This window comes from Pygocentrus nattereri, chromosome 3 (genome assembly GCF_015220715.1).
Source record: "Pygocentrus nattereri isolate fPygNat1 chromosome 3, fPygNat1.pri, whole genome shotgun sequence".
NCBI lineage: Eukaryota > Metazoa > Chordata > Actinopteri > Characiformes > Serrasalmidae > Pygocentrus > Pygocentrus nattereri.
The window spans coordinates 39,740,695-39,765,244 of NC_051213.1; the positions used below are offsets into that span (position 1 = coordinate 39,740,695).

General features: G+C 37.7%; 1 protein-coding gene across 1 annotated transcript; it reads left to right on the forward strand.

Annotated features, from left to right (window-relative positions):
- Positions 1-9,930: 9,930 nt before the first annotated feature.
- Positions 9,931-19,544, forward strand: fbxo45 (F-box protein 45). Its single transcript, XM_017683407.2, has 3 exons — positions 9,931-10,398; positions 13,578-13,934; positions 18,640-19,544. The coding sequence occupies exons 1-3, from the start codon at positions 10,111-10,113 to the stop codon at positions 18,823-18,825; spliced, it is 831 nt and encodes a 276-aa protein (XP_017538896.1). The 5' UTR covers positions 9,931-10,110; the 3' UTR covers positions 18,826-19,544.
- Positions 19,545-24,550: the final 5,006 nt, after the last annotated feature.

A 24,550-nucleotide genomic window follows, 5' to 3' on the forward strand; every position in this document is an offset into this window, starting at 1 on the left:
TTAAAGCTCTAATTTGGATAAAGAATTCAATACAGTAGTGAATGCCTGCTTTCTATACGCTCAAAAAGCCTGATTAGGCGACCACAGCACTCCAGGAGCTCTCAAAAGCTTTAAAACGGGGAGAAGCGCTATGCAGTGAGGTCCTTTGGTGAAAACATTGGAAAGATCATAAACAGACGTGAAACACACTTGGTATGTCATGAATCTGAAAGATAAACACTTTTTTTTAAAATAACGAACAAAAGCTCTAATTTGGATAACGAATTCAGTACAGTAGTGAATCCCTGCTTCCTATACGTTCAAAAAGCCTGATTAGGCGACCACAGCACTCCAGACGCGCTCAAACGCTTTAAAATGGGGAGAAGCGCTATGCAGTGAGTTCCTTTGGTGAAAACAATGGAATGATTATAAACAGACATTTCTGACGTGAAGCACACTTGGTATGTCATGAATCTGAAAGGAAAACACATTTTGTGACATAGAGAATTAAAGCTCTAACTTGGATAAAGAATTCAATACAGTAGTGAATCCCTGCTTTCTATACGCTCAAAAAGCCTGATTAGGCGACCACAGCACTCCAGAAGCGCTCAAAGGCTTTAAAACGGGAAGAAGCGCTATGCAGTGAGTTCCTTTGGTGAAAAAGATGGAATGATTATAAACAGACATTTCTGACATGAAGCACACTTGGTATGTCATGAATCTGAAATTAAAACACATTTTGTGACATAGAGACCCAGAACTCTATCTTGGCAAAAGAAACCAGAATAAATGTGAACTCCTGCGTGCTATACGCTCAGAAAGCGGGATTAAGCGAACACAGCACTCCAGAAGCGCTCAAAAGCTATAAAACGGGGAGAAGTGCTATGCAGTGAGCTCCTTTGGTGAAAACATTGGAAAGATTATAAACAGACATTTCTGACGTGAAACACACTTGGTGTGTCATGAATCTGAAAGATAAACACATTTTTTAACATAGCAAACTAAAGCTCTAACTTGGAAAAGAAATCAGTACAGTAGTGAATCCCTGCGTTCTATACGCTCAAAAAGCCTGATTAGGCGACCACAGCACTCCAGAACCGCTCAAACGCTTTAAAATGGGGAGAAGCGCTATGCAGTGAGCTCCTTTGTTGAAAGCATTGGAATGATTATGAACAGATATTTCTGACATGAAGCACACTTGGTATGTCATGTATCTGAAATACAAACACATTTTGTGACATTGAGAACCAAAACTCTAACTTTTGTTCTTACTCTAACAGTGGCTTCTATCCACAGAACCAGCCAATCTGGACCAGAAATTTTGGTGGGAATTCTAAGGCCTAAGCTAAATGGTCTAGTACTCACAACCCAGCCATGTAGTCTTAGAATAAACAATAAAATCTGATATGTGAGCTGCAAGACCAAGGGTACAAAAGACAAAATCCGACCCCTTAGAATATTGTCTATAACTAACTTTATAACTTTTTAAACTAACATTCAAGACTCAGGCATGACATTTAGCCTCTAAGAACAAGAGTTGGGATAAAAACCTGAGGCCCACGGTTCTGTTTCTAAGAAAAAACTCTTACAATAGGGACATGAAATTTTGATTGGAGATCTAAGGCCCAGGCTCCAGGTCAGTCATCTACAACCCAATCATTTACCCCTTTAAAGAATAAAATCTGAGATGTAAGCTCTGAACTGCTTGTCCAAGGTCCTTTAACCAAGACCATTAGAAAAGTGACAATAATATTGGAATGGGTGCTTGGAGGACCGTTTACTGTGTCATTCAACCAAAACGAAATTGCAATGAAAGCTCCGAGGCCAAAATAGTGAATGAAATGCTATCTATATGGTGTATTGCTGCCATCTAGAGGGCAGAGGGGCAAATAACATTTTCTGTATATCTGGAACTAATTATCCCAACATGTTCTTGAGTCAATTATATCTAGATATTTATATCGAGATATATGATCTTTAGATAATTATGCCAAGACAGTTATCCCAAGAAATTTATTTCTGGAATAATAAACGCGAAGGTGACATGCTTCCAAGACCAAGGGTACAAAAGACAAAATCCAATCCCTTAGAATAGGGTCTATAGCTAACTTTTTAAAAATAACTATATAAACTAACATTCTGACCATCTAAATTTAAAAGGCTCAAGATTGGCGATGAGAACTCAGAGTCTTATTGAAAATTGCTTCAGAAATCAGAAAGATGAGTTAATAGGAAGATATTTGTTCAGTAACACTACATTTATGAGCTATGTACACATTTACATACAAAGTGTATGTCTTTGACCTTATTGTGTACTAAAAAATCTAAGAGAATAGGTCCAAGTCTTTTTAATGTGTGATCAGGGCAGTTAAAAAATTTCTTCCTCTGTTCTCCTAATTCCCACTTCAACCTTTCGACGAGGTTCAGTTGTTCATGTGAGCTGTAGGTGGCAACACAGAGTCCCTACGGTCGGTGTGACTTAACGCAGTAAAAGAAGAACCAATTTAGCACGTGTTTGCAGAGACCTTTCGAGCTGTAAGTTCATCTGCTTTTATTTTTCCTGTTTCTCTTTACATGTTTTTCTGACGTACAGCACTATTGAGAACCGTCAGGTTCTTAGCGTTTTGTTGTCAAATAGGTAGCTGTAAGCACATTTGAGTAGAGTGGCCTAAATCTCTGCAAGTACTCAGTTCCCTACTGCTGTAGATTTCTTAGCTAAGTCCAGCATCTATCAGCATAGGTTTGTTGGGAACTTAGTTGCTCTTTTTGGGTCATCTTGAGTTAAAATTTAAAATAAATAAAACAGAGCAAACAACAAAACCGATTTGGATTAAAAGTGTCAGCATAATCAGTAGGATTTTTAAAAAATTCTCACAAAATACTTAATTATAAGTTTTACAAAGTTGGGATTTCAGTGCGTTTAACTACGAAACCAGTTACATCTGTCTACTCTGTCTTTTATGTACTTTATACATTTCCCGTTATTTATCTACAGTGCCCTCCAAAACGTCGTTACCTCTAGTAAACATGAGCAAAACAGGATCTAAAAATATTCTTTATTGCTAATCCTTTAGATCTTACATTCAAAATATTTTTAAAAATATAACTTTTTTCAAGTACAATGGTTAAAAAACTCTCTCTCATCAGGAAATTTTTTTTTCTCAACTTTGTGTGTGTCACAATTATTGGCATCCTTTCGTTTAATACTTTGTGCGTCCTCCCTTTGCAAGGACAACAGCTGAGTCTTTTCCTGTAATGCTTAATGAGACTGGTGAATACATGGCAAAAGATTTGTAAACAAAACAAAAAAGGTCCTTTGGGCATGTAGGGTGACAATTTTTTAAATACTTGCACGTAAATCCTATCCTTGTGTGTTTTTAAAACACTGGATAAGTTAATTATAAAAAGAAAATGGATCATTTTCTTTGGGATGTTATCATTTATTAAGATAGTTGAAGTATCAAGTATAGATACTTAAAATTATGACATTTTTATTTTACTGCAATTTGATGTCACACCACAGGATAATTTATATCTGGGTCTGTGAGAAAAGCTTATAAAGTGGTGCAAAAAGAAAAAATATCTGATGAACACTAGCAGTTAAGGACTATTCAGACAATTCAGAACATTAGAATTTCATAAAATCCTTATGAAAATGAGAAGTTTGTTTAAAAAAAATCTGTTTCACCTCAAGTTGTCTCATATTGTCTCATACAATTTACAAGTGGAGCTTCATAATGATGCTTTCACTTTCTCAAGTTTAGCAAAATGTAAGAGATGGTGGAGTAAGTGATTTCCATCTGAGTAAAATAGGCCTTCTAGCTAATAGAGTAGCAAATGCCATTAAATCCATTCTGTAGCTAATAATAGATAGTTACAGAATCAACTGGTCTTTTGAGAATCTTAGAAAGAACTTGGACTGTATATGACCAAAAGGACAAGATTAAAAATATATGGATTAAACAGTTGGGGGACTTATATATCACTGTTGTCAGAAGAAATACAAGGTTCTCTTTTTGACATTTTTCAGTTTTTGACATAATTTGAAAATACCTGTTGTTTTATACATATCATATGTACATTTCATGATGAATTAATAAACTAAAAGAAATTACCCAAAATGATGTGGAAAAAAGTCTGGTTCAACTGACTTGCATTAAAAGTAAAGTAGATTTTTTTTTCTTCTCTTATAACCTCTTATTCTCTGGGGTATCATTGTTTTTTCCATCTGAATTTACATGCCCAAATTGTAAGGCAAATTATTTACTAACTGCACTATTTATTTTTTTTATTCATTTATTTATTCATTTATTTATTTGTAAAAGTTCCCCTCAAATTAACAGAAAATGTGTCTTATGATCATACACACATTGCTATATGCTTACAATTTACTGCAGAAAGCCAAAAATCTTAAACGCTCTTTGTGTTGTTTTTTTTTTTAACAGAGCAGATCACTGAAGAGACACCATCTGGGATCCAGTTTATAGCTGACTGGAAAGTGGGTCAACTTTCAATAGAAAAAAATAGCGAGTTCAGCTTCTGTTATGAGGGTTTAAAATGATATTACCCATCTATTTGACTGGAAAGAAGAAAGTTACAGCTTTCCTATGACACCCACTTTTTGAATGTAGCTTAGGAGTTGAAAAGGGTCATTTTGTAAATGCAAGGTTTTCTTCCGACAACAGAGATATGGAAAGTTTTTTAAAAGCTTAACATTATCATTCCTGTGAGTAAGATGAAGGATTTTTAATTGTATCAGGCCATGTCTGAGGTTAAGAGGATAACTGAATACAATGCAAAATTGCTGCCCATATGTCATCCCCCAATTGCTCAACAAGATCCTTTTCCAACTGGCTCATAGTGGTACAGAGAGGGTAATTATATACTAAACATTTCTAGTGTACATATTTCATATTACAGCTTTCTCATTTATAGCCGACCTTAATAAAATATCAGTGGTGGAGCTGTCTGGTTTAATGAAGATGGCCTACAAGAAAAGGACTCCATCTTTAGCCAAGAAATATGCAAAACTTTATATGTTCGATGAATTATTTTTGTATTGATTTTTGAGGTGTGCTTTGGATCAGTCCTGCTGGAAGATCCAAACTATGATCCAGTATATGCTTCCTGACTGAGGCAGGTTTTGAATTGAATTCCGCTGGCACTTAATGGTATCCGTGATAGCATGTGTCCTAAATTTGTCCTGGGCTTTTGGGAGAAAAAAAAAATACAGCCCCACAACATCATAGATCTGCCACCAGACAGAGTGAGATGGAGTGCTTTTCTGCATAGCTATCTTTGACCAAAGCTCTGGTGTTTGTTAACAAAAACCTCTATTTTGGTCTCATCTGATCATAAAACATGGTCCAAAATAGTTCCAGTAACATTTGGTGAACTGTAGGAGCTTGAGTTTGTTGGTACTTGATATCAGAGCCTACACCTCCCAAAAAACTTGTGCTTATATCCAGGGTGTTTGTGGTTTGAGAGATGTTCTGACCCCAAGAGCTAACTAATGTCTGCAGTTCCCCATCTGTGATCCTCATCAGTCTTATCAGTATAGACATACGTCCTTTTCCTGGTGGATTCTTAACGTGTCCAGTTGTTTTAAGCTTTTTTATTTTCATTTTTAACTGTTTAGCTATTTTCTTGTAGTCATTTCTTGATTTCTGAAGGTCAGCAACCTTTTGTCACACATCAGTGCTGTATTCTCTGGTCTTTCACATAACAATCGATGACTAAGAGAATTTGGCTTGTATTTGTATCTCATATACAGTATATTCCCAATGAATCAGGACATCATGGCTGACCATTGTTCCAAATCACTCAGATGAACTTAAAAACATAAAATATCAATGGAAATATACGTCAATTAGATTTCACGTCACAATAATTGTGGCAGTTTGGGGGGGGGGTGAGATTGAGGATTTTTTTCTTTCAATAATTATATTTATAATAGGTTAGATATTACAAATATTTTGAATGAAAGGTGAAAAAGACTTAAGATTATTTTTTTACATGTAGCTCATTACTACCAGGGGTGCCAATATTTATGGAGGGCACTGTATGTCACATACCAGCATTAGCCAGCTAAAGTAGCTGTTTATACTCTGACGTTACTTGGTATTTGTTTGGTATCAATGTTTGGCAAGGTCATGTGCATACCTTCTAATGCTGTCTGGATTTATGCTCCACCTTTTAGGACAAATGGCAAAAAATAAACAGAAGGGCAAAAAACAGATAAATGTGTTTCAAATGGCTAACAAGCTGGCCAAGCCTAAGACCAAAACAAAGCCTATTAAAACTTCTTTAAAACATGTAAGTATTTCTCTATTCATTCTGTGTGGATGTTTTGATGGTTGGTTTACTTTGTAAGTGATAACTGTAATATGATAAATGAGTTGTGCATTGACACTGAAATCATCATACTCTTATGATTAGATAAACACCCTGAAGAATGAAAAAGTGGAGAACCTGAATCAGCTCTTCTCAGCAATCCAAAGGAACGTAAAAAGTATTTCAAAATCTACAGCTCCACAACCTAAAGAGAAAAGAATGGTAACATGAAATCTTATTCCATTCATTGTGGTCTTTGATGGGGAGTTTGCTTTTGTGAGATTTTTTTTTATATTCATGACAGTGTATTGCATAAATATTTCTAATTTCTAGTATTGCATAAATTATTCCTAAATGTGGTAAGTAAACATGTGTTATGTGATCTCTGATATGCCTTGACTTTGCCAGTAATTCTAAAATGTATAGTGTTGCTTTCTTGCCATTTTTAAACTTTATACTGACACAACAGGCAATATGTGAGGCACTCTTGGTCTGACTGTGGAAGCCTAAGACTGAAATATTATCGAATGAAGATTTTTAGATGAAGTCTGGTAACAAAACTGTAAAATTGCTTTACACAATTTTCCTGTGCATCCATTAAGTACTGGTATGAAAATGCGCTCAAAATCTCTTTAAAATGAACTTCAAACTGAAAAGTTTGAAACCAGTACTAAACTCAAGGAGCTAGAAATTCTAACAGTAGTGAAGACTGTCTGATACAATATACACTGCTCAAAAAATAAAGGGAACACTCAAATAACACATCCTAGATCTGAATGAATGAAATTCTCATTGAATACTTTGTTTTGTACAAAGTTGAATGTGCTGACAACAAAATCACACAAAAATCATCAATGGAAATCAAATTTATTAATCAATGGAGGCCTGGATTTGGAGTCACACACAAAATTAAAGTGGAAAAACACACTACAGGCTGATCCAACTTTGATGTAATGTCCTTAAAACAAGTCAAAATGAGGCTCAGTATTGTGTGTGTGGCCTCCACGTGCCTGTATGACCTCCCTACAACGCCTGGGCATGCTCCTGATGAGGTGGCGGATGGGATGATGAGGGAGCATGTTGAATGGATGGAGCGAGACGTGATGTGCTCAATCGGATTCAGGTCTGGGGAACGGGCGGGCCAGTCCATTGCTTCAATGCCTTCATCTTGCAGGAACTGCTGACACACTCCAGCCACATGAGGTCTAGCGTTGTCCTGCATTAGGAGGAACCCAGGGCCAACCGCACCTGCATATGATCTCATCTCGGTACCTGATGGCAGTCAGGATACCTCTGGCGAGCACATGGAGGGCTATGTGGCCCTCCAAAGAAATGCTACCCCACACCATTACTGACCCACTGCCAAACCGGTCATGCTGAAGGATGTTGCAGGCAGATCGCTGTCCACGGCGTCTCCAGACTCTGTCACGTGCTCGGTGTGAAACTGCTTTCATCTGTGAAGAGCACAGGGCGACAGTGGCGCATTTGCCAATCCTGGTGTTCTCTGGCAGATGCCAAGCGTCCTGCACGGTGTTGGGCTGTGAGCACAACCCCCATCTGTGGACGTCGGGCACTCATACCATCCTCATGGAGTCGGTTTCTAACCGTTTGTGCAGACACATGCACATTTATGGCCTGCTGGAGGTCATTTTGCAGGGCTCTGGCAGTGCTCCTCCTGTTCCTCCTTGCACAAAGGTGGAGGTAGCGGTCCTGCTGCTGGGTTGTTGCCCTCCTACGGCCTCCTCCACGTCTCCTGGTGTACTGGCCTGTCTCCTGGTAGTGCCTCTGGAAACTACGCTGACAGACACAGCAAACCTTCTTGCCACAGCTCGCATTGATGTGCCGTCCGGGATGAGCTGCACTACCTGAGCCACTTGTGTGGGTTGTAGAGTCCGTCTCATGCTACCACGAGTGTGAAAGCACCACCAACATTCAAAAGTGACCAAAACATCAACCAGAAAGCATAGGTACTGAGAAGTGGTCTGTGGTCCCCAAATGCAGAACCACTCCTTTATTGAGTGTGTCTTGTTGCCAATAATTTCCACCTGTTGTCTATTCCATTTGCAAAACAGCATGTGAAATTGATTTGATTTCACAGAAGTTTGATTTACTTGGAGTTATATTGTGTTGTTTAAGTGTACCCTTTATTTTTTTGAGCAGTGTATAAATAAGTAAAATACACTTAAATAGTTTTTTTTAAACATTGTTTTACTGGCTATTAATGCCAGGTCACTGTGAATGTTTTCAAACGTCAAAATTCTTAAACTCAACAGCAGAAACATATATAAATATGCTACATAGTCTAAGAACGTAACCCTATATCATTTAAATAATACAACATCTTGAAGAGACATCATTGGTGCATTTAGCATTTATTTCAGTGCAGATAAATCCAGGGAACCTTAATACTGGCCAATTGTATTGGATAAACTGTATGTTGGTTGCGCCCATCTGTGCTTTAGTATGCTAGTTCTAGTGAGGTATTTACTGATGAGTATTCATCCTGAAATGAGTTCTTTATAATCCAGACAAATATCAGAGTTGGCTGAGAGTTTGTCAAAAAAATGTTTTTCAGGTTGATCGGGAGAAACCACAGGAAACTGTGAATATGGATGGTGCCATACAACTTTTTTCTAAACTGTAAGAAAGTAAGTTATTTTAAAGGGAAATGTTGCTCTGAGCAGTATATGTACAAAGTATGAAGGCAGTGGAAGAGCTGAACTGAAAATGAGGCCGGAATATCCAGTTGAGTTGATATACCGAAGAGCAACTCAAATACATTCAGATGTCATTGTAAATGTGTTCAGACACTGTTGGAGAAAACATGGAGTGTATTTAAGTAATTGGGGAGAAGTAAGCTGAATCTGTATTTCATCAAATAAAATGTTAATGTATGATGAATTAATTCATGTTCAGCTACTGAGAGTAATTATGTTGTGCTTTTAGAAACATTTGGAATTGGGTTTCTCTTGCCAGGAAATTCTGCTTAATAACGCTGTAATGAGCATGTTAACTGAATAAAATGTATATACTGCATGTAACTCTTTTCTTTTTGTATTTTTTTTAATTTTGTGCATTTCTGTGAACCCTGTGATGTGATGTGTAGTGCACTGGTCTAATGTTGACCACATGCCGGTGTCGTTGTTGTACTGAGAAATACCATTTGTTCATTAGTGGCTCTGTGGTGAGAAAAATGGGGTAGGGGTGGTGACGAAGTGTGCAAGACAACAGATGGGCTGTAGTCTGTACCTGTGCTGTTTATACAGTGGATCTGCGAGGTAGGTGGTCTAATACAGTGGCCGGCAGTGAGCGGAAGTAAAGCTTTCTCTTTCTAAGAAAGTGGGTGGTGATTGTAATATTTTCGAAACATATACCTCTGGCGCCATCTGTCGTTAAAAATGCCCCAATAACAGACATAATTGTTAGGCAGGTCCTTACAGGCGAAACAAAACGTAAATAATGTTGCGAGCATTGTAAAGAAGACCTGCCACGTAATGAATTTTCGTTATTATTAAAATTTGTAAAATATTACTTTTTTTATTAGAACATATGCATATTATGTGGATTTAAAGGCTTTGAGCACCGCATTTTCAATACATGTCCTGCCAAGACCTTTACAATAGTTACAGATTTAGTCGCCTGCCTGAAACCACACAACGTAATGAGCTCTGTTATCAATTCTTGGTCCATTCATGTTTATTTGAGCTCTAATTTGGCTTTGATTGGCTCCTAAAAGCCCGAGAACAGTTGATGTTCGTGCTCTAAACGCTGTTAACAAGTCCCTCGCTGTCCGGCGACATGTCCGGCGTGGCTGGCGCTGGAGCGGCTGCCTCTAGCTGCGGTCCTGCTATATTTGCCTCAGGCGGCTCAGGCATCGCGGCCAGGCTTCCCAGCCGAGTTCTAGAGCACATCTTCTCCTATCTGGACCTGTCGGACCTCATCAGGTGCTCTCTGGTTTGCTGGCACTGGAACAACTGCCTCGCCGACGAAAACAGCGAGGTGTGGCGGAGCCTGTGTGCCCGGTTGCTTAGCGAAGAGGCTCTGCGCTCAGACATCCTCTGTAACCTGCCAACTTACAAAGGAAAGGTAATCACTGAATCCACTTTCTGTGGTGTAAGTTAGTTGTCAAGCTTTGCATTGCCGCAAACAAAAAATGGCTCCTCTGTACATGGTCTAATGGATGTTAGCTACCCTGCTAGCTAGTCAGTGTATTTGGATAGTCATGTTGTAACAAGACATTAAGTTCTTAAAAAACATGAAAGTACTGCGCAGTGTATTGTTAATTGTGTTGTATTTGGCATATTTGTGCTGTTTTTTTTTAGCACGCTAGCTAGAAAGAACACTTGGCAGTGTGAAACCGCCTGTACTCAGTTCAGCAGGAGTGGACAGTCCTGGCATTAGAGATCTAGCTACTACGCATGTAGCCTTTATCCAGCACCTGATCTAGGTGATGAGATCTGGATATTAGAGCTAGGTGTGTTGGATCTCCAGGGCCAGGATTGGTAATGGGGTTTGGATTTCAGGCATCATTATTGGGCAACTCTGCAATACAGCGTTTTACAGTCTTGGTCCTGGAGTACCTCTGTCTTGCACATTTTGGTAGTTCCTGCTCCAGACTCCTGATCAAACGAATAAGCTAATAAAGTAGTGTTTTTGTTTGTTTTAGAGAAAAGAAAAATGTTTAGGATCAGGGTTGGGACACGCTCATATAACATATACCAAGGGTGCCCTGTCATGGTCCTGGAGATATACCAACATGTAGAGTTCAGATGCAACCCAAATCTTCTAATATACAGATGCACATGAAGGCCTTCACCACTTTGATCAGGTCTGTTAAATTAGTGTTGGTGCTTGACTCTGCAGGGTGGTAAATGTAAATAATGGATGCATTTAAGCATTTGGAAAAGTAAATGGAAAAAAAATCACTACAGCCTTCAGTGTATCGTTGCACGTACTAACCACAATATATTGCCATATCAATATTTTGAACATGGGCCTGCTGTGTGTATAATGATGGGTTAGATCACCAATCTTATCCACAAAGAAGGACTGGTGTGGTTCTGGATATTCTTTTCGGCTACAATGTTAGAAATAAAGGTGCTGTGAAGGTACATTTCTCATTCAAGTTACAAACATTGTAAATGTACCCTCAAATGTACAGCAATGGTTTTAAGGTCCAATTGTGTACCTTAAATACATTATTCTATGAAAAGTGCATATTTGTATATTTTCAACTTAATGTTTTAAAACAGAAAAATAAAAAGCCTGGAGATGAGACAGGGTGTGTGGAGTTGAACTTAGAAAATACTTAGTGCAGTACCTTGAGGGTACCACCCCAGTGACAGTTTACTACCTTTTTTCATGAGAGTGTAGGCAGGACCCCTCATTTAACTATTCACTGGTCAATCAAGTGTGCCTATACTTGAAAACCTGCAGCCACACTAAACCTTTGTGGATATCATTACTGACCCTTGCATTAACTTCTTAACTAAGTACACTGTACTCAGTCCAGTTAAAACAAGTGCAGTTTTCATTAGCTTTAGCCCACTACAAATGATGTTAGGTTGATGTTACAAGTGATGTAAGTTAAGAATTTTGTTACATTTTCTGTAGTCATTACTAGTAGTGGTTAAGTTCTGGGAAGTCTGTGTTCTTTTGATGCCTTCAACAGTGTCATAATTAGTCTTATAGGCACCAGTGCAAATAAATCAATGACACCTTACAAAAATGACCTTCAGTAAATAAAATTACAATGTATGATAGGTTTATGCTCACAAGGCATCTCCATAAGCATCAAAGAATAGCATAAATATTTGTTAGACTTCATATTTAAAATGGTAAACTTTAATATATGTTGCAGGTTGTGAAGGATCTATTTATTAACAGGTACAATGGATGGTATTCATTAAAAACAGATGGAGATAAATCAGGGCTATCTGCAGTGTTGATGGATGCCAACTTGTGAGATATTTTACAGAGAAATTGGATCTTTCTCTGAGTTGTGGATGTTCATTTGTGTAAGCGTCTATTTGAAGGTACCCGTTGCTGGAACACAAGTGTGCAGATTGGCGCTTGCCCACTGTGATAAAATACTCTTATTGGTACCCATGCCATCCTCATATCAGTTGTTGCACTACTGTATCACAAAGATGTTATTTAAGCACATTTTTGTATTTTATGGGTAGATTTATTGATGTTTATAAATTATTAAACTAAAATGTACATCTGGACCAATGCAACATTGCAAAGATTTTTAAACACCATAGTTACAGTTCCAACATAAGTATATTTTTGGCTGGGTCATGTTGGACTTCTTAAATTTGCCTGAATGCAAGAACCAAATGATATATACATGGTATGTTAATGAAGTTCATCTTTAGGGAATGTTTGCAGTTCTACTAAACAAGTAGTGACAAAGTTGTTGAAACTAGAATTGATTCTCCTCTGGAAGGGCAGCCTGTGCCCCTTTCACTTTCTGTCAGATTTTCTTGTCATAGTCATCTTTTGATTCATCACACACAAGTAGGTTTTCTCATCTTTGAAATCATTAACAGTAACCACCTATGGGACAATTTAGCTTTTTCTTTTGTGTTATGTAAAGAAACCTACTGAAATACCTTTTTATAATGGTGATGATAGGAGTCAATGGTTGTGATGGTTGTGTTGTCTGCTTTTTAAAAGCATTTTATTTACTGACCAGTGAATCAACAAATGTCTTCTGAGTGTCTTTGCAAAAGTTAACAGTATAATAGTGATGATATTGAAAAATACATTTCTTTTTACAATTTCACAATGAATTGATTTAAAAAATACATTTTTGACCAAAATCTTGTCTCAGATTTTTGCAATACCTAAGGCTTGTTTTCGGAACCATTTCGTAATATCTTTCTCTGGTGGAGCATTTAGAGGCATGTGGACATCTGGTTCCCATCACCACTGCTGTGAAAACTTTTTTGTCATCATTATTTCTGTATGTAGAAATAAAAAAATGGTGGAATTCCCCTTTGTGGTTCTCCACCTCAAGGTTTTAATAGCTGAATCAGGAAAAAGTGGTGTTGCACCAGCTATAGACCTGCTAGTTGCTTTGGATATATAATCCTTAACAGAAAATCTTAGAAACGTCTTAGAATGCAGTCTGTCACTTTTATTGTCAATTACTATTTGCTATATGCTGTTTCTAAATTAGAAAGATAATGTATGTGGATGTGTTTGGCTGGAAACCTGAGAACTATATCCTTTCCTGGTGTTTCTTTCTCTCTATACAGCTGAAGTCTTTCCAGCATGCTCTGAGCTCACATGACTGCTCTAGGAACGTGTATGTGAAGAAAAATGGTTTTACCCTCCACCGCAACCCTGTCGCCCAAAGTACAGATGGTGCTCGTGGTAAGATTGGCTTCACGGAGGGGAGGCATGCCTGGGAGATCTGGTGGGAGGGGCCACTTGGCACTGTGGCAGTGATTGGCATTGCCACCAAGAGGGCCCCCATGCAGTGCCAAGGCTATGTAGCCCTGCTGGGCAGCGATGACCAGAGCTGGGGTTGGAATCTGGTGGATAATAACCTGCTCCACAACGGCGAGGTCAATGGCAACTTCCCACAGTGCAACAATGCGCCCAAATACCAGGTAAGGCAGTGTAATTGTCTTACAATAGGGACGCACCAATTTCTGGGTTTCTAGGCTGATAACATTAACTGATAAATAACACCTTATTGTGGCCAATACAAATACAAAGTCTTTTTTTTTTTATTCTTAAAGAAGTTTATGCTATAACCCATATAACTGCAGTGACGAGAAATTTAACAGGTGTACCAGCCTAAACTTCCATTTCATGTTATTTGTAACATTGTATAATATATTGCATTATTGTGTTGTGCTCCTTAGCCTCATTGATTTGGCTTGATTCAGTTTTTTGCATTTTTGTCTGTTTTCTTTCTCTTTAGTGCCCAGCATGCACTAAACAAATACATCATATAACTCGTGGTCATAAAGAAATGCACTGACTAAGAAATTAAGATACAACATGATGTGTGTTCATCAGCATTGTCCAATGAGAGTGTGTATGGAGAACACATTACATTTGGTAAAATTAATCTCACCCCTGAGACCATTGTAGGAGGCCAAAAGGCATGTTTACAACAGATTTTCCATCGTTTTAATACCAGTTTTAACAAGCCCTTGGCCATGTGAACTCATCGGCACAATCCAATTTCTTTTTACCCTTAACCCTTGTTTTCATTAACAGGCTACTAGCTGTGCTCAATAGGCAACCTGGCTTGTCTTCAAGGGGGTAGGGGGTGGGATTTCAGCAACCTTGCTGCTGGGCTTTAGCTACATTTAGGGCACCATATGCTTTCAAGGACAGGGTATAAGACAATTATTTATTATCGCCCACCAATAATTCTTTGGTGATAAAAAGCTGAAGTCAGCTATTCACCAGCTTCTTGTTCAGATTTTCCCGTTCAACCGTAAATGATGCAGCAGTTACATTTTGGCACTACAGGCGTCAATACTGCTGGATTAAGGTGGAACGGGAACGTTAGCTAGCTACCGAGACATTCACATGCTGTTATTGATTATTCATGATTATGAAGAAAAGGACCATAATACATTGAAATGGCATTACCTAAAATAATACACTGATTATCATAATTTTTTTAACAGAGAAAATTCTCACATTTGTGGGTTTTTTTAGTCACTTACACAGCCATTTTGCTGGTTTTTCTTTTTTTCCTCATAACACTCTGTTTTGGAGTGTGCCTCTGAAAAACCTCCATTTGGAAGGCCATGTAGCCCTAACACTTCACCCTACCCGTCTATCTCAACAAAAATTGAGACACCCTAACCCTATATGTGAATATGCAAAGCTAAGGGCTAAGTGGTAGGGGCAAGGGGTAAAATGGGATTGGGATGTCGTTTCCCCTCATGCAGTCCCTCGCCTTATCTTCAGGACTGTTTTTTACTTTATTAGCTCAAGTAAAGGATGTCACCTTAAACATTTTGTTTTACAAAGGTTGCATGGTGAGCTCATTTAGGCTGGACTGTCAAGGGGGGAGCACGTTTATTTAAGCGTTCCACACCTCACTGTCCCATCCTCTTCTTCTGCCATGAGAAGCCTTTTGTGTAATGTAGGTGTGGTGCACATCCAAGTAGTGAGTTGAAATGAGGGCAAGTTAAAAAAGAATCGAAACAGGGCTGTAGACATCATAAGATTTATAATTTTGGCCAGAGTTCCTCTTTAAAGACTTTGGTGTGTTTTCTAGTCACTCTGCCTTGGCTGATCTTTTGCCACGTTGCTGCTGTTTTGTTTCTGAAAACATTTTTCTCAAATTTATTAATACTGTATATAAAGAGTAATTGTGTGTTAAAATAAGTAGAAATCTGTTCTTTGTTGAGGACATGTTAACTTATTTTCACAAACATGTGAATTGACTAGTGATATCCAAACATTTGCATATGACTGTATATTCTTCTAATTACCTCACAAGCTATCAACTACATTTTTGAAACAAAAAAGTTTTTTGCATTAATGTTTGCTTGCATTTATTCTGTTATATAGTGTTTTTGCAAATAGAAAAACACTTGCTTCCAAGACAGATTGTTTTAAACAATTTGCTTAAGTGCGTAGCACTTTTGCACAGTACTGTACATATGAACACCTTGAAAATAATCATGTCGCCTCCACAGTTGGAATAAGCCAAGGGTGGGATGACACTATCTTATAGGTTATTTTCAGGCAGCAAAATGTGGACCATTAATGAAATGGCATGGGGAAGACAGTTGAACAGTTTCCTGTTCAGTCCTTTATTAGCAATGTAAAACTTGCTTATAAAGCAAATAAACAAAGTTTATTAAATTACAATATTTAATAGATCAAATACGTTCCCATACACTATGTATGTGTTTTGAAATAATAAAACGGTATATGTTTTAAATGCGAATAATACTTACAAGCTGGTTTGCTTGTGCTAACTGATTTAAACCAAGCCTGACTGAGTTTCAGAAAATGTGGATCACTGCAGTATGTAGAATTGTCAAGAATGGAAATGTGATGAGTTTCCCAGAATTAAAGAAGAATTACAGATAAGGAGAGAGAGATTTTTTTTGGGATATTTACATCGAAGAACTTATACAAAACGCACAAACTTTCAAGCCTTTAAGTACAGTGGTAGATGCTGTAGTGAAGACATACATTGGAACAAAATTTAAGGTGACACCCCAGCTTAACCATACCCTGAGGGAATGTCAGACTTCTACCAGAGAGCTAAGAATTTATATTACAGAGAAAGAATGGACTACACCTTGTGTAACACACTTGTGTAACACATCACATGACCACATATTTAAGGATATGGAAAGAATTGAGACAGAAAAATTTAACCCACTGTTAACCATATATGTTGGAGGATGTTTGGGAGTAAGGAGGCCAATAATACACACATGTTTTGGAAATGTAATAAATTGGGAAAATGTATATGATGTGGTTAAAAACATTCTTGGCTATTCAGTTTCCCACAAATGCAAAGTTACATACCTTGGAAATATAAATGATCATGTTATGGATAATTACAAACATTTAACAAGAATACTTCTGGACAGCAAAAAAAAGCAATAACACGAAATTGGTGTAAGATTAAACTTCTTTCTATAGAACAGTGAATGAAAATTCTTTTGACAAATCTATATACTAGCAGCATATACTTAAGTGAGATACTTAAGTATTTTTTAGAAGGGTGGCAAAAATGTACATTTGACACCATAGAAACACATGAATGGACATGAACGCAAGGGAACTACAGTTATAAATACACTTATTTTATTAGAGTTCTGTAACCACAGACATTTTTCCCTTTCTCAGCCCTTTTTGATGTTTTCCTGATTGTCACATTCCCTAGTTGTACAGGGTGATTAAAAAAGATTCATCTGATTTCAAAGCGCCATATTTTTAGAACCGTGAGGCACCTAGGAACCAATCACATACCAATTGAAAGAGGATCTTATCCTTTGTATGACTGATCACGGAACCTGTAAAAAAAAAAAAAAAAAACTATATGGTGCCTGTTTGTAAAAGTGTACTAGACAATTATCCTTTCTATTGTGGTAATGAGAATTCAAGAAAAATGTCCACAAAAATATAGCAAGCTGTCAAAAAATTTTAAGGAAATAATGTTCACAATCATTTGTGTAATCAGTAAGTTTAATTTTTTTTCAAGACTGATCCAGATGAAATCCGTATTTTTTTTTAGTGAGTTGTTCATGATTTTACATAGTGAAATCCAGTTGTGACATTTCCTTGCTACTAAATATTCCACAGTCAACTGTCAGTGGTATTATAACAAAGTGGAAGAGATTGGGAACGTCAGCCACGAAGTGGTAGGCCACATAAAATGACAGTGGATGCTGAGGCATATAGTGCGCAGAGGTCACCAACTTTCTGCAGAGTCCATCGCTACAGACCTCCAAACTTCATGTGGCCTTCAGATTAGCTCAAGAACAGTGCATAGAGAGTTTCATGGAATGGGTTTCCATGGCCAAGCAGCTGCATCCAAGCTTTACATCACCAAGCACAGTGCAAAGCATCGTATGCAGTAGTGTAAAGTGCCACCACTGGACTCTAGAGCAGTGGAGACCTGTTCTCTGGAGTGACGAATCACGCTTCTCTGTCTGGAAATCCGATGGATGAGTTTGCATTTGGTAGTTGCCAGGAGAACGGTACTTGTCCGAATACATGACTACGCACCAGTGCACAAAGCAAGGTCCATAAAGACATGGATGAGTGAGTTTGGTGTGGAAGAACCTGACTGGCCTGCACAGAGTGCTGACCTCAACCCGATAGAACACCTTTGGGATGAATTAAGAGTAGACGCTACGAGCCAGGCCTTCTAGTCCAACATCAGTGTCTGACCTCACAAATGCGCTTCTGGAAGAATAGTCCAGAATTTCCATAAACACACTTCTAAACCTTGTGGAAAGCCTTCTCAGAAGGGTGGGCCAACATCATATTAAAACCTATGGATTGTGAATAGGATCACTCAAGTTCATATGCGTCTGAAGGTGGACGAACGAATACTTTTGGCAATATAGTGTATGTGTTTGAATTAATTTATTGATGTCCAAACAAATTTTGTTCAGTGTGTAAAGGACATGGCTCTTATGGCAATGGACTGGATTTTAATAAAAAAAATGAAAAACAGGGATCCAGAAATCCACAAATTTACTGGTAGCTCTTTTTGTCCAAGTTGACAAGGCATAACATGAAATCTGAATGGAATTCTCTTTTCAGGACCATGTAATATGAAACAATGTTATATGCTGTTCTTTTTTGTTTCAGATAGGGGAGAGAATACGTGTGATTCTTGATATGGATGACAAGACGCTGGCTTTTGAGCGAGGGTTCGAGTTTCTAGGCGTGGCATTCCGGGGGCTTCCCAAGACCTGCCTTTTTCCAGCAGTTTCAGCTGTGTATGGTAATACTGAAGTTACTATGGTCTACCTGGGAAAACCTTTGGATGGCTAAAGAACACTTCGGTGCCACATAAACATCACAAGTGCCAAGCAGACAATTTGTAGGGCACAAAAATATATCTGAGCAGTGGGTGAAAGTCAAACCTTCTGAGAAGAAATCTGCGTTTTGCAAAGGGCACAATGAATGAGGCTCTCCACAGCACGCATCCATGGATTCTGCAGGTCTTTGGATACATCTCCTGATAACTAAAGACAGTTTTTAAAACCTAATTTATGAAAAGACACTGGGTTCTCATAATCATCATTAATCAACAAGATTAGATGACAGGTACCCCTAATCTTAACTCTAACTGTAATCCATAGTCACAGAATGCATTTGTAACACATTGGTGTTACAACACAGTGGTGATGGCCTACTCTGTTGATACAATGAGGGAATGGCTTTGGAATTTCACTCTGCGCCACAAATCCATGTGGGCAAATGACATGCCAAAATAACGTTATTATGACCACTATACAGTTTGATCATTTGGAACCTAAAAGCAAGGCTACTTCACTAGAGGTATTAGTATTTTGCATGCAGTATAGTCAAAGCTGTCTTTCACCATTGGTGTTTGTACAGGAAATCCAAAAGAAACCTATTGTAATAATGTTACTGTACTGCTCTTGTGATGTACTAGTGTATGATATTTATTTATTAGATTTTATCCTTCGTATGATTGAGGTCATGGAACCTGTAAATAAACTATATGGTGCCAGTCTGTAAAAGTGTACTAGACAGTTATATTTTTTGGGAACACTTTTATTTATATATATATATATATATATATATATATATATATATATATATATATATATATATATATATATATTATTATTATTTTTTTTTTTTTTTTTTTTAATAAAGGCTACTTAAAGAGGGGCTTCGTGACACATGCACATAAGAGGCCTTACACTAAAGTAATGGACATTTTGTTCCTGTTGTAAGATGAAAAAGCCTATTTAATATACTGCATTAGTTCTATAGAAGATCCTTCAAGCTAAAGTGATATAGAACATATACAGAAAATTAGCACTGAACATCACTATCTTGAGAGCATCAAATCTTCTGTCATACAATATATGGCCAAATGTATGTGAAACCCCCTCCTAATTACTGAGTTCAGGTTTTACAGCCAGTCCGATGTATAAATTCAAGCACATAGCTATAAATAAACATTGTAGAATGGACTGAACTGAAGAGGTCAGTGAATTTAAATGTGGCACTTACTTAGGATGCCAACTCTGCTACAAGTCAGTTGTAAAATTTTGGCCTGCTAGATCTGCCTCAATAAACTTTAAATGGAGTTATACATGAAATACATTTGGGAGAGGAACTCTCGGTCAATTCCATCTGGAGATGCAAGAGGACTTGGTGTGAGACTGTGGATGAACAGTTATCATTCTTAGCTGTAAACCTGACTTGATCATGCAGATATCCACAATATACCCTGTGTGGCTTTTTTTAATCTCATGTCATCTCAAAGCTTGATTAGAACAACTCAGTTCTTGCTGGTGGTCTTATGCACACCATCAGACCCTTGCAACTTATCCAGAATGCAGCAGCACACAGCTGGTCTTTAGTGTTCTTAACTTCACTCATGTTACTCCTCTGTTGTATTTCCTTCATTGGCTTCTAGCTGCCCCTATCAGATGTAAAACACTGATGCTTGCCTACAAAGTCAAAAATGCAAATGCTCAAAACTCAAGCCATACCTTAAGCACTTTGAGATTCAAGTACGGCCTTGACCTGCCATTCATTAAAATGTTTGGAAGACACAAGCATCAAGGAGTCTTTTTTTGTCTTGGTATACAGGTAGTGGAGCAAACTTCCACTGGCTGTCCGAATGGCAGAGTCCTGCATCTTCAAATGTGAAGAACTTAACCTAGCCCTTCTTGAAATGTATTGTTTTGCACTTGCACTTGTGCCATGTCGTAATTCTGTCTTTTGCTCTCTATCAGTAGTTTAGTTTAAGTTTAAGACAAGTTCAGCTAAATGAGTGACTTCAGGAATTTAACGAGCAGCTCTGCATTAAATTAAACCTAACTGCTGTCAAACTTCAACGATCATTCTGGATCTAGCTGTCGACTTCTATGAATATCACCACCTGTTTTCAGCCTGCACTGAGAAGACCAAAGGCCTATCCACTTCACTCGAGTTCTTCAGCATAATCTTGGATTCCCTTTGATGACAAAAGTCACCCAGAACACCTGCCCAAGTTTCCCAGAGCTCCCCTTCTCTGTCTCAAGCTTAGTTTGGGGCATGGTCCGAACTCACAAAGTGTTACTGTTGTGAAGTGGAAGCGTCTAGGAACAACACTGGCATAGCCACGCAAACTCAGTTTAGGGGAGTACACAATAAAAGATATTTTAGACAATTATTTTCTATCTGATTTGTGTACAAAGTGAGGTACATAAAGACACTGGAACTTCTGTGGCCTCTACCTCAGCCCTGACCTCAGCCTCACTGAACAACTTTGGAATGAATTGGATTGTCCATTGTAAACTAGGCTCTCTCATCCAACATGACCGGCCTCACACATGTTCTTTTGACGGAGTTGCACAAATTGGATATACTTTATACATTCCACTCCTTATAGAAAGCTTTCCCAGAAAACTGGAGGCTGTTAGAGCTGCAAAGGAGGGACCAACTCCATATTAATGCCCATGGTTTTGGAATGAGATGTACAACAAACTCATGTGTGTACTTGTTAGGTGTCCACATTCTTTTGTTCATACAGTGTATATGACTTTTTTTAATTAGACTTCCCCTTGAAAATTCATTTATATAGAAAAGATCCTTCAATAAGTGTTAGAAATGGAGCACATATCATTCACTGAAGTTGTCAGTGCAATACAATTTACGTTATGAAACATCCGATGTCATCCTGTGAGTACTGATAAAGGCTGTTAAACAGTATTCTGTTTAAATTAATAATTCATACATGTTCAACATAATCCCTACATAGGTAGTCTTAACTATTTGGTACTTAGTTTTTAGATCTTTATTTTCTGTTTGCCTTTAGAGACATGGTTCATGAACCAAGCTGCTAAGCAGATATATAGTGGAGCAGATGTCTGTCACAACCACCACAAGGGGGTATCGATTGCCCATTCATTACATGGCTTTTCTCATGACTTGCACTGTACAGTCACTGGGCAGCTTTAAATACATCATACATTACCAGCCACTTTATTAGGTACTTTATTAATTCTTTGCTAGTAAAAGGTTGCACTGCCTTTTGCCTTCAGAACTGCCTTAATTCTTTGTGGCTTACTTTCATCAAGGTGTTAGAAACATTCCTCAGACATTTTGGTTGGTTCTTTGAGTTACTGTTGCCTTTCTATCATCTCTAACCAGTCTGCCCATTCTCCTCTGACCCCTCACATCAACAAGGCATTTTCATCCACACATCTGCCGCTCACTGGATATTTTCTCTTTTTCGGACCATTCTCTGTAAACCCTAAGATGGTTGTGCGTGAAAATCCAAGTAGATCAGCAGGTTCTGAAATACTCAGGCCAGCCTGTCTAGCACCAACAACCATGCCACGTATAAAGTCACTTGAATCACCTTTCTTCCCCATTTTGATGCTCGCTTTGCACTTCAGCAAGTTGTCTTGACCAGCTCTACATGCCTAAATGCATTGAGTTGCGGTCATGTGATTGGCGGATTAGCTATTTGTGTTAAAGAAGCAATTGAACATGTACCTAATAAAGTGGCTGGTGAGTGTATGTGGTCATTTAATGCATTGCATCAGTCTATGCTAAGAGATGTGGAATTAATCATATTTCAGAAAACAAGTTAAGCATTGTTTAATCAGCTAACTTTATGGGTAAGTCTTTGGGATTTGCATTCTTTATGATTTAGTGGTCAGTATGTACACACTGTTAATTAAAATGAGATTTTTTCTGTTCAGATCACAGAAGAACAAAATAATGAACGGCATACATTACAAGTTGTTTACTTTCAATATCAACCATTTATTTCTGTCATTTTCTGTCAAAGAAAGTTAGATCTAAAGCTATGATTTCAAGTTAGATCTAAAGCCACAGATTTTAGGACATATAAGCAGCACTGGTATTACATTTTCTTAACACTAAAGGAAGTGGACCGTGATATGTTATGTTTGTATTCATAGACAGAGCTCTAAATGCAACAACCACATGCAATGGCAGCTAATCAACTCTTAAAGAACAGTTTGCTTATTTATTTATTCACAGTTAAAGGCTCCAGATTGTTTAGCAGTGTTTTTATTTTTTGTAAACAATGGAACAAAAGCTATTTTGCTTTGGCTCATAATTGCATTTTGAAAATGTGATACCTGTGCATGCCAAAAATTAAGAGTAAATAAAAAAGAGGCCTTCAGAATTTTAAAAGGCAAAAAAGCAAGTATTTCAGCAGCATACTCCCATGCTAGGCCTAATAAGGGTGTTACACACCTCAAGATCTTTAATAGGAACCCCTCTTCTTGCCAAGAATTGCTTAAATGCTTTTTTTCACTGCCTCTTCAATATGAGAATCTCCACTGACTTGATTATCTATTTGTTTTAATTAGTTTTTTTATTGTGAAATGTGTGCTTAACAAAAAAAATGTACATCCTGTGGGCTTCCATGGGGACAGCAAAATAGCTTTAAGGTGTACTAATGTCCTGCTAATGTATCAGCCCAGTATGATCCAACAGTTGTGCTGTTTTCCACTGTATGGTAAGACCCAATGAAGTATAAAATGTAATCCTATTTACTTACCAGGGTCTACTGCACCACACTCGTTTCTACCAACCGTTGCTTTCCGCTTTTACCAAGTATTTGTCAAAAAATATCATGTACCTATTAGCTTGATAGCTAGCCATACTTATTTCAGTGTAATGTTTTAACATCCATTTACAATTCACACAGTAACCCAAGCATATGATGTTTTTGAGGTGGAATTAATTTAGTTGCAATGGCAGCTAATAAACTCTTAAAGAACAGTTTGCTTATTTATTCATTCATTCACTCAATTATTTATATATAAAAATACACCAGTCATGCACAGTTGTCCATTCTGATCATTCATATTAATTGGATTATGTTTTCAATTAAATTAAAGCGTCATCTTATTTAATCTACATTCAAGCTAACAGGTAAATCATATTTTTTGACAAATACTTGTAGTGAATGTTACAATGTCCATTCATAATTCACATAGTACCCCAAGGGGATCTTTAGTAAAGAAAATAGTTCTGTGTTGAACCATAAACACTCAACATTTTGCATGATTAAAACATCCTTTGCATTGTGAAAGGGTTCTTAAGACTGATGGAGAATGTGCTGTAGATGGTTCTATATCGAACCTTTTTGAACAGGGTTCATCTATTGTGTTAACTTTGACATAACAACAGAAGAACCCTTTTTGGTTCTGTATGGAACCTTGCAACGGGTTGTTCTATTGTTATGATGTCAAACTTAACAACATAGAAGAGCCCTTTTCAAAAACGTTCCATATAACCATTTACGGCATATTCTCTATCAATCCGAAGAACACTTTCACGATGCAAAGAACCCTTTAATCATGAAAAATGTTGTTTTTTTTTTTGTGTGTGTGTGTGTGTGTTCGTGTTCTTGTTCTTAAAACTGTGGTAAAACTAGCACATTCTGTCTCTAGCTCTAACATCAGTGTGTTCAGTTGCAACACATTGTCTTACCTTTAATACAAAATGAAATATTTCTGTGCCAAATCATGGATTACACATTTTG

Excerpts from the sequence above, each read along its gene's own strand:
- fbxo45 (XM_017683407.2), top strand. The coding sequence starts at position 10,111 with ATGTCCGGCGTGGCTGGCGCTGGAGCGGCTGCCTCTAGCTGCGGTCCT. Across the intron at positions 10,399-13,577 it reads TGCCAACTTACAAAGGAAAG|CTGAAGTCTTTCCAGCATGC; the intron begins GTAATCACTGAA and ends CTCTCTATACAG. Across the intron at positions 13,935-18,639 it reads ACAATGCGCCCAAATACCAG|ATAGGGGAGAGAATACGTGT; the intron begins GTAAGGCAGTGT and ends TTTTTGTTTCAG.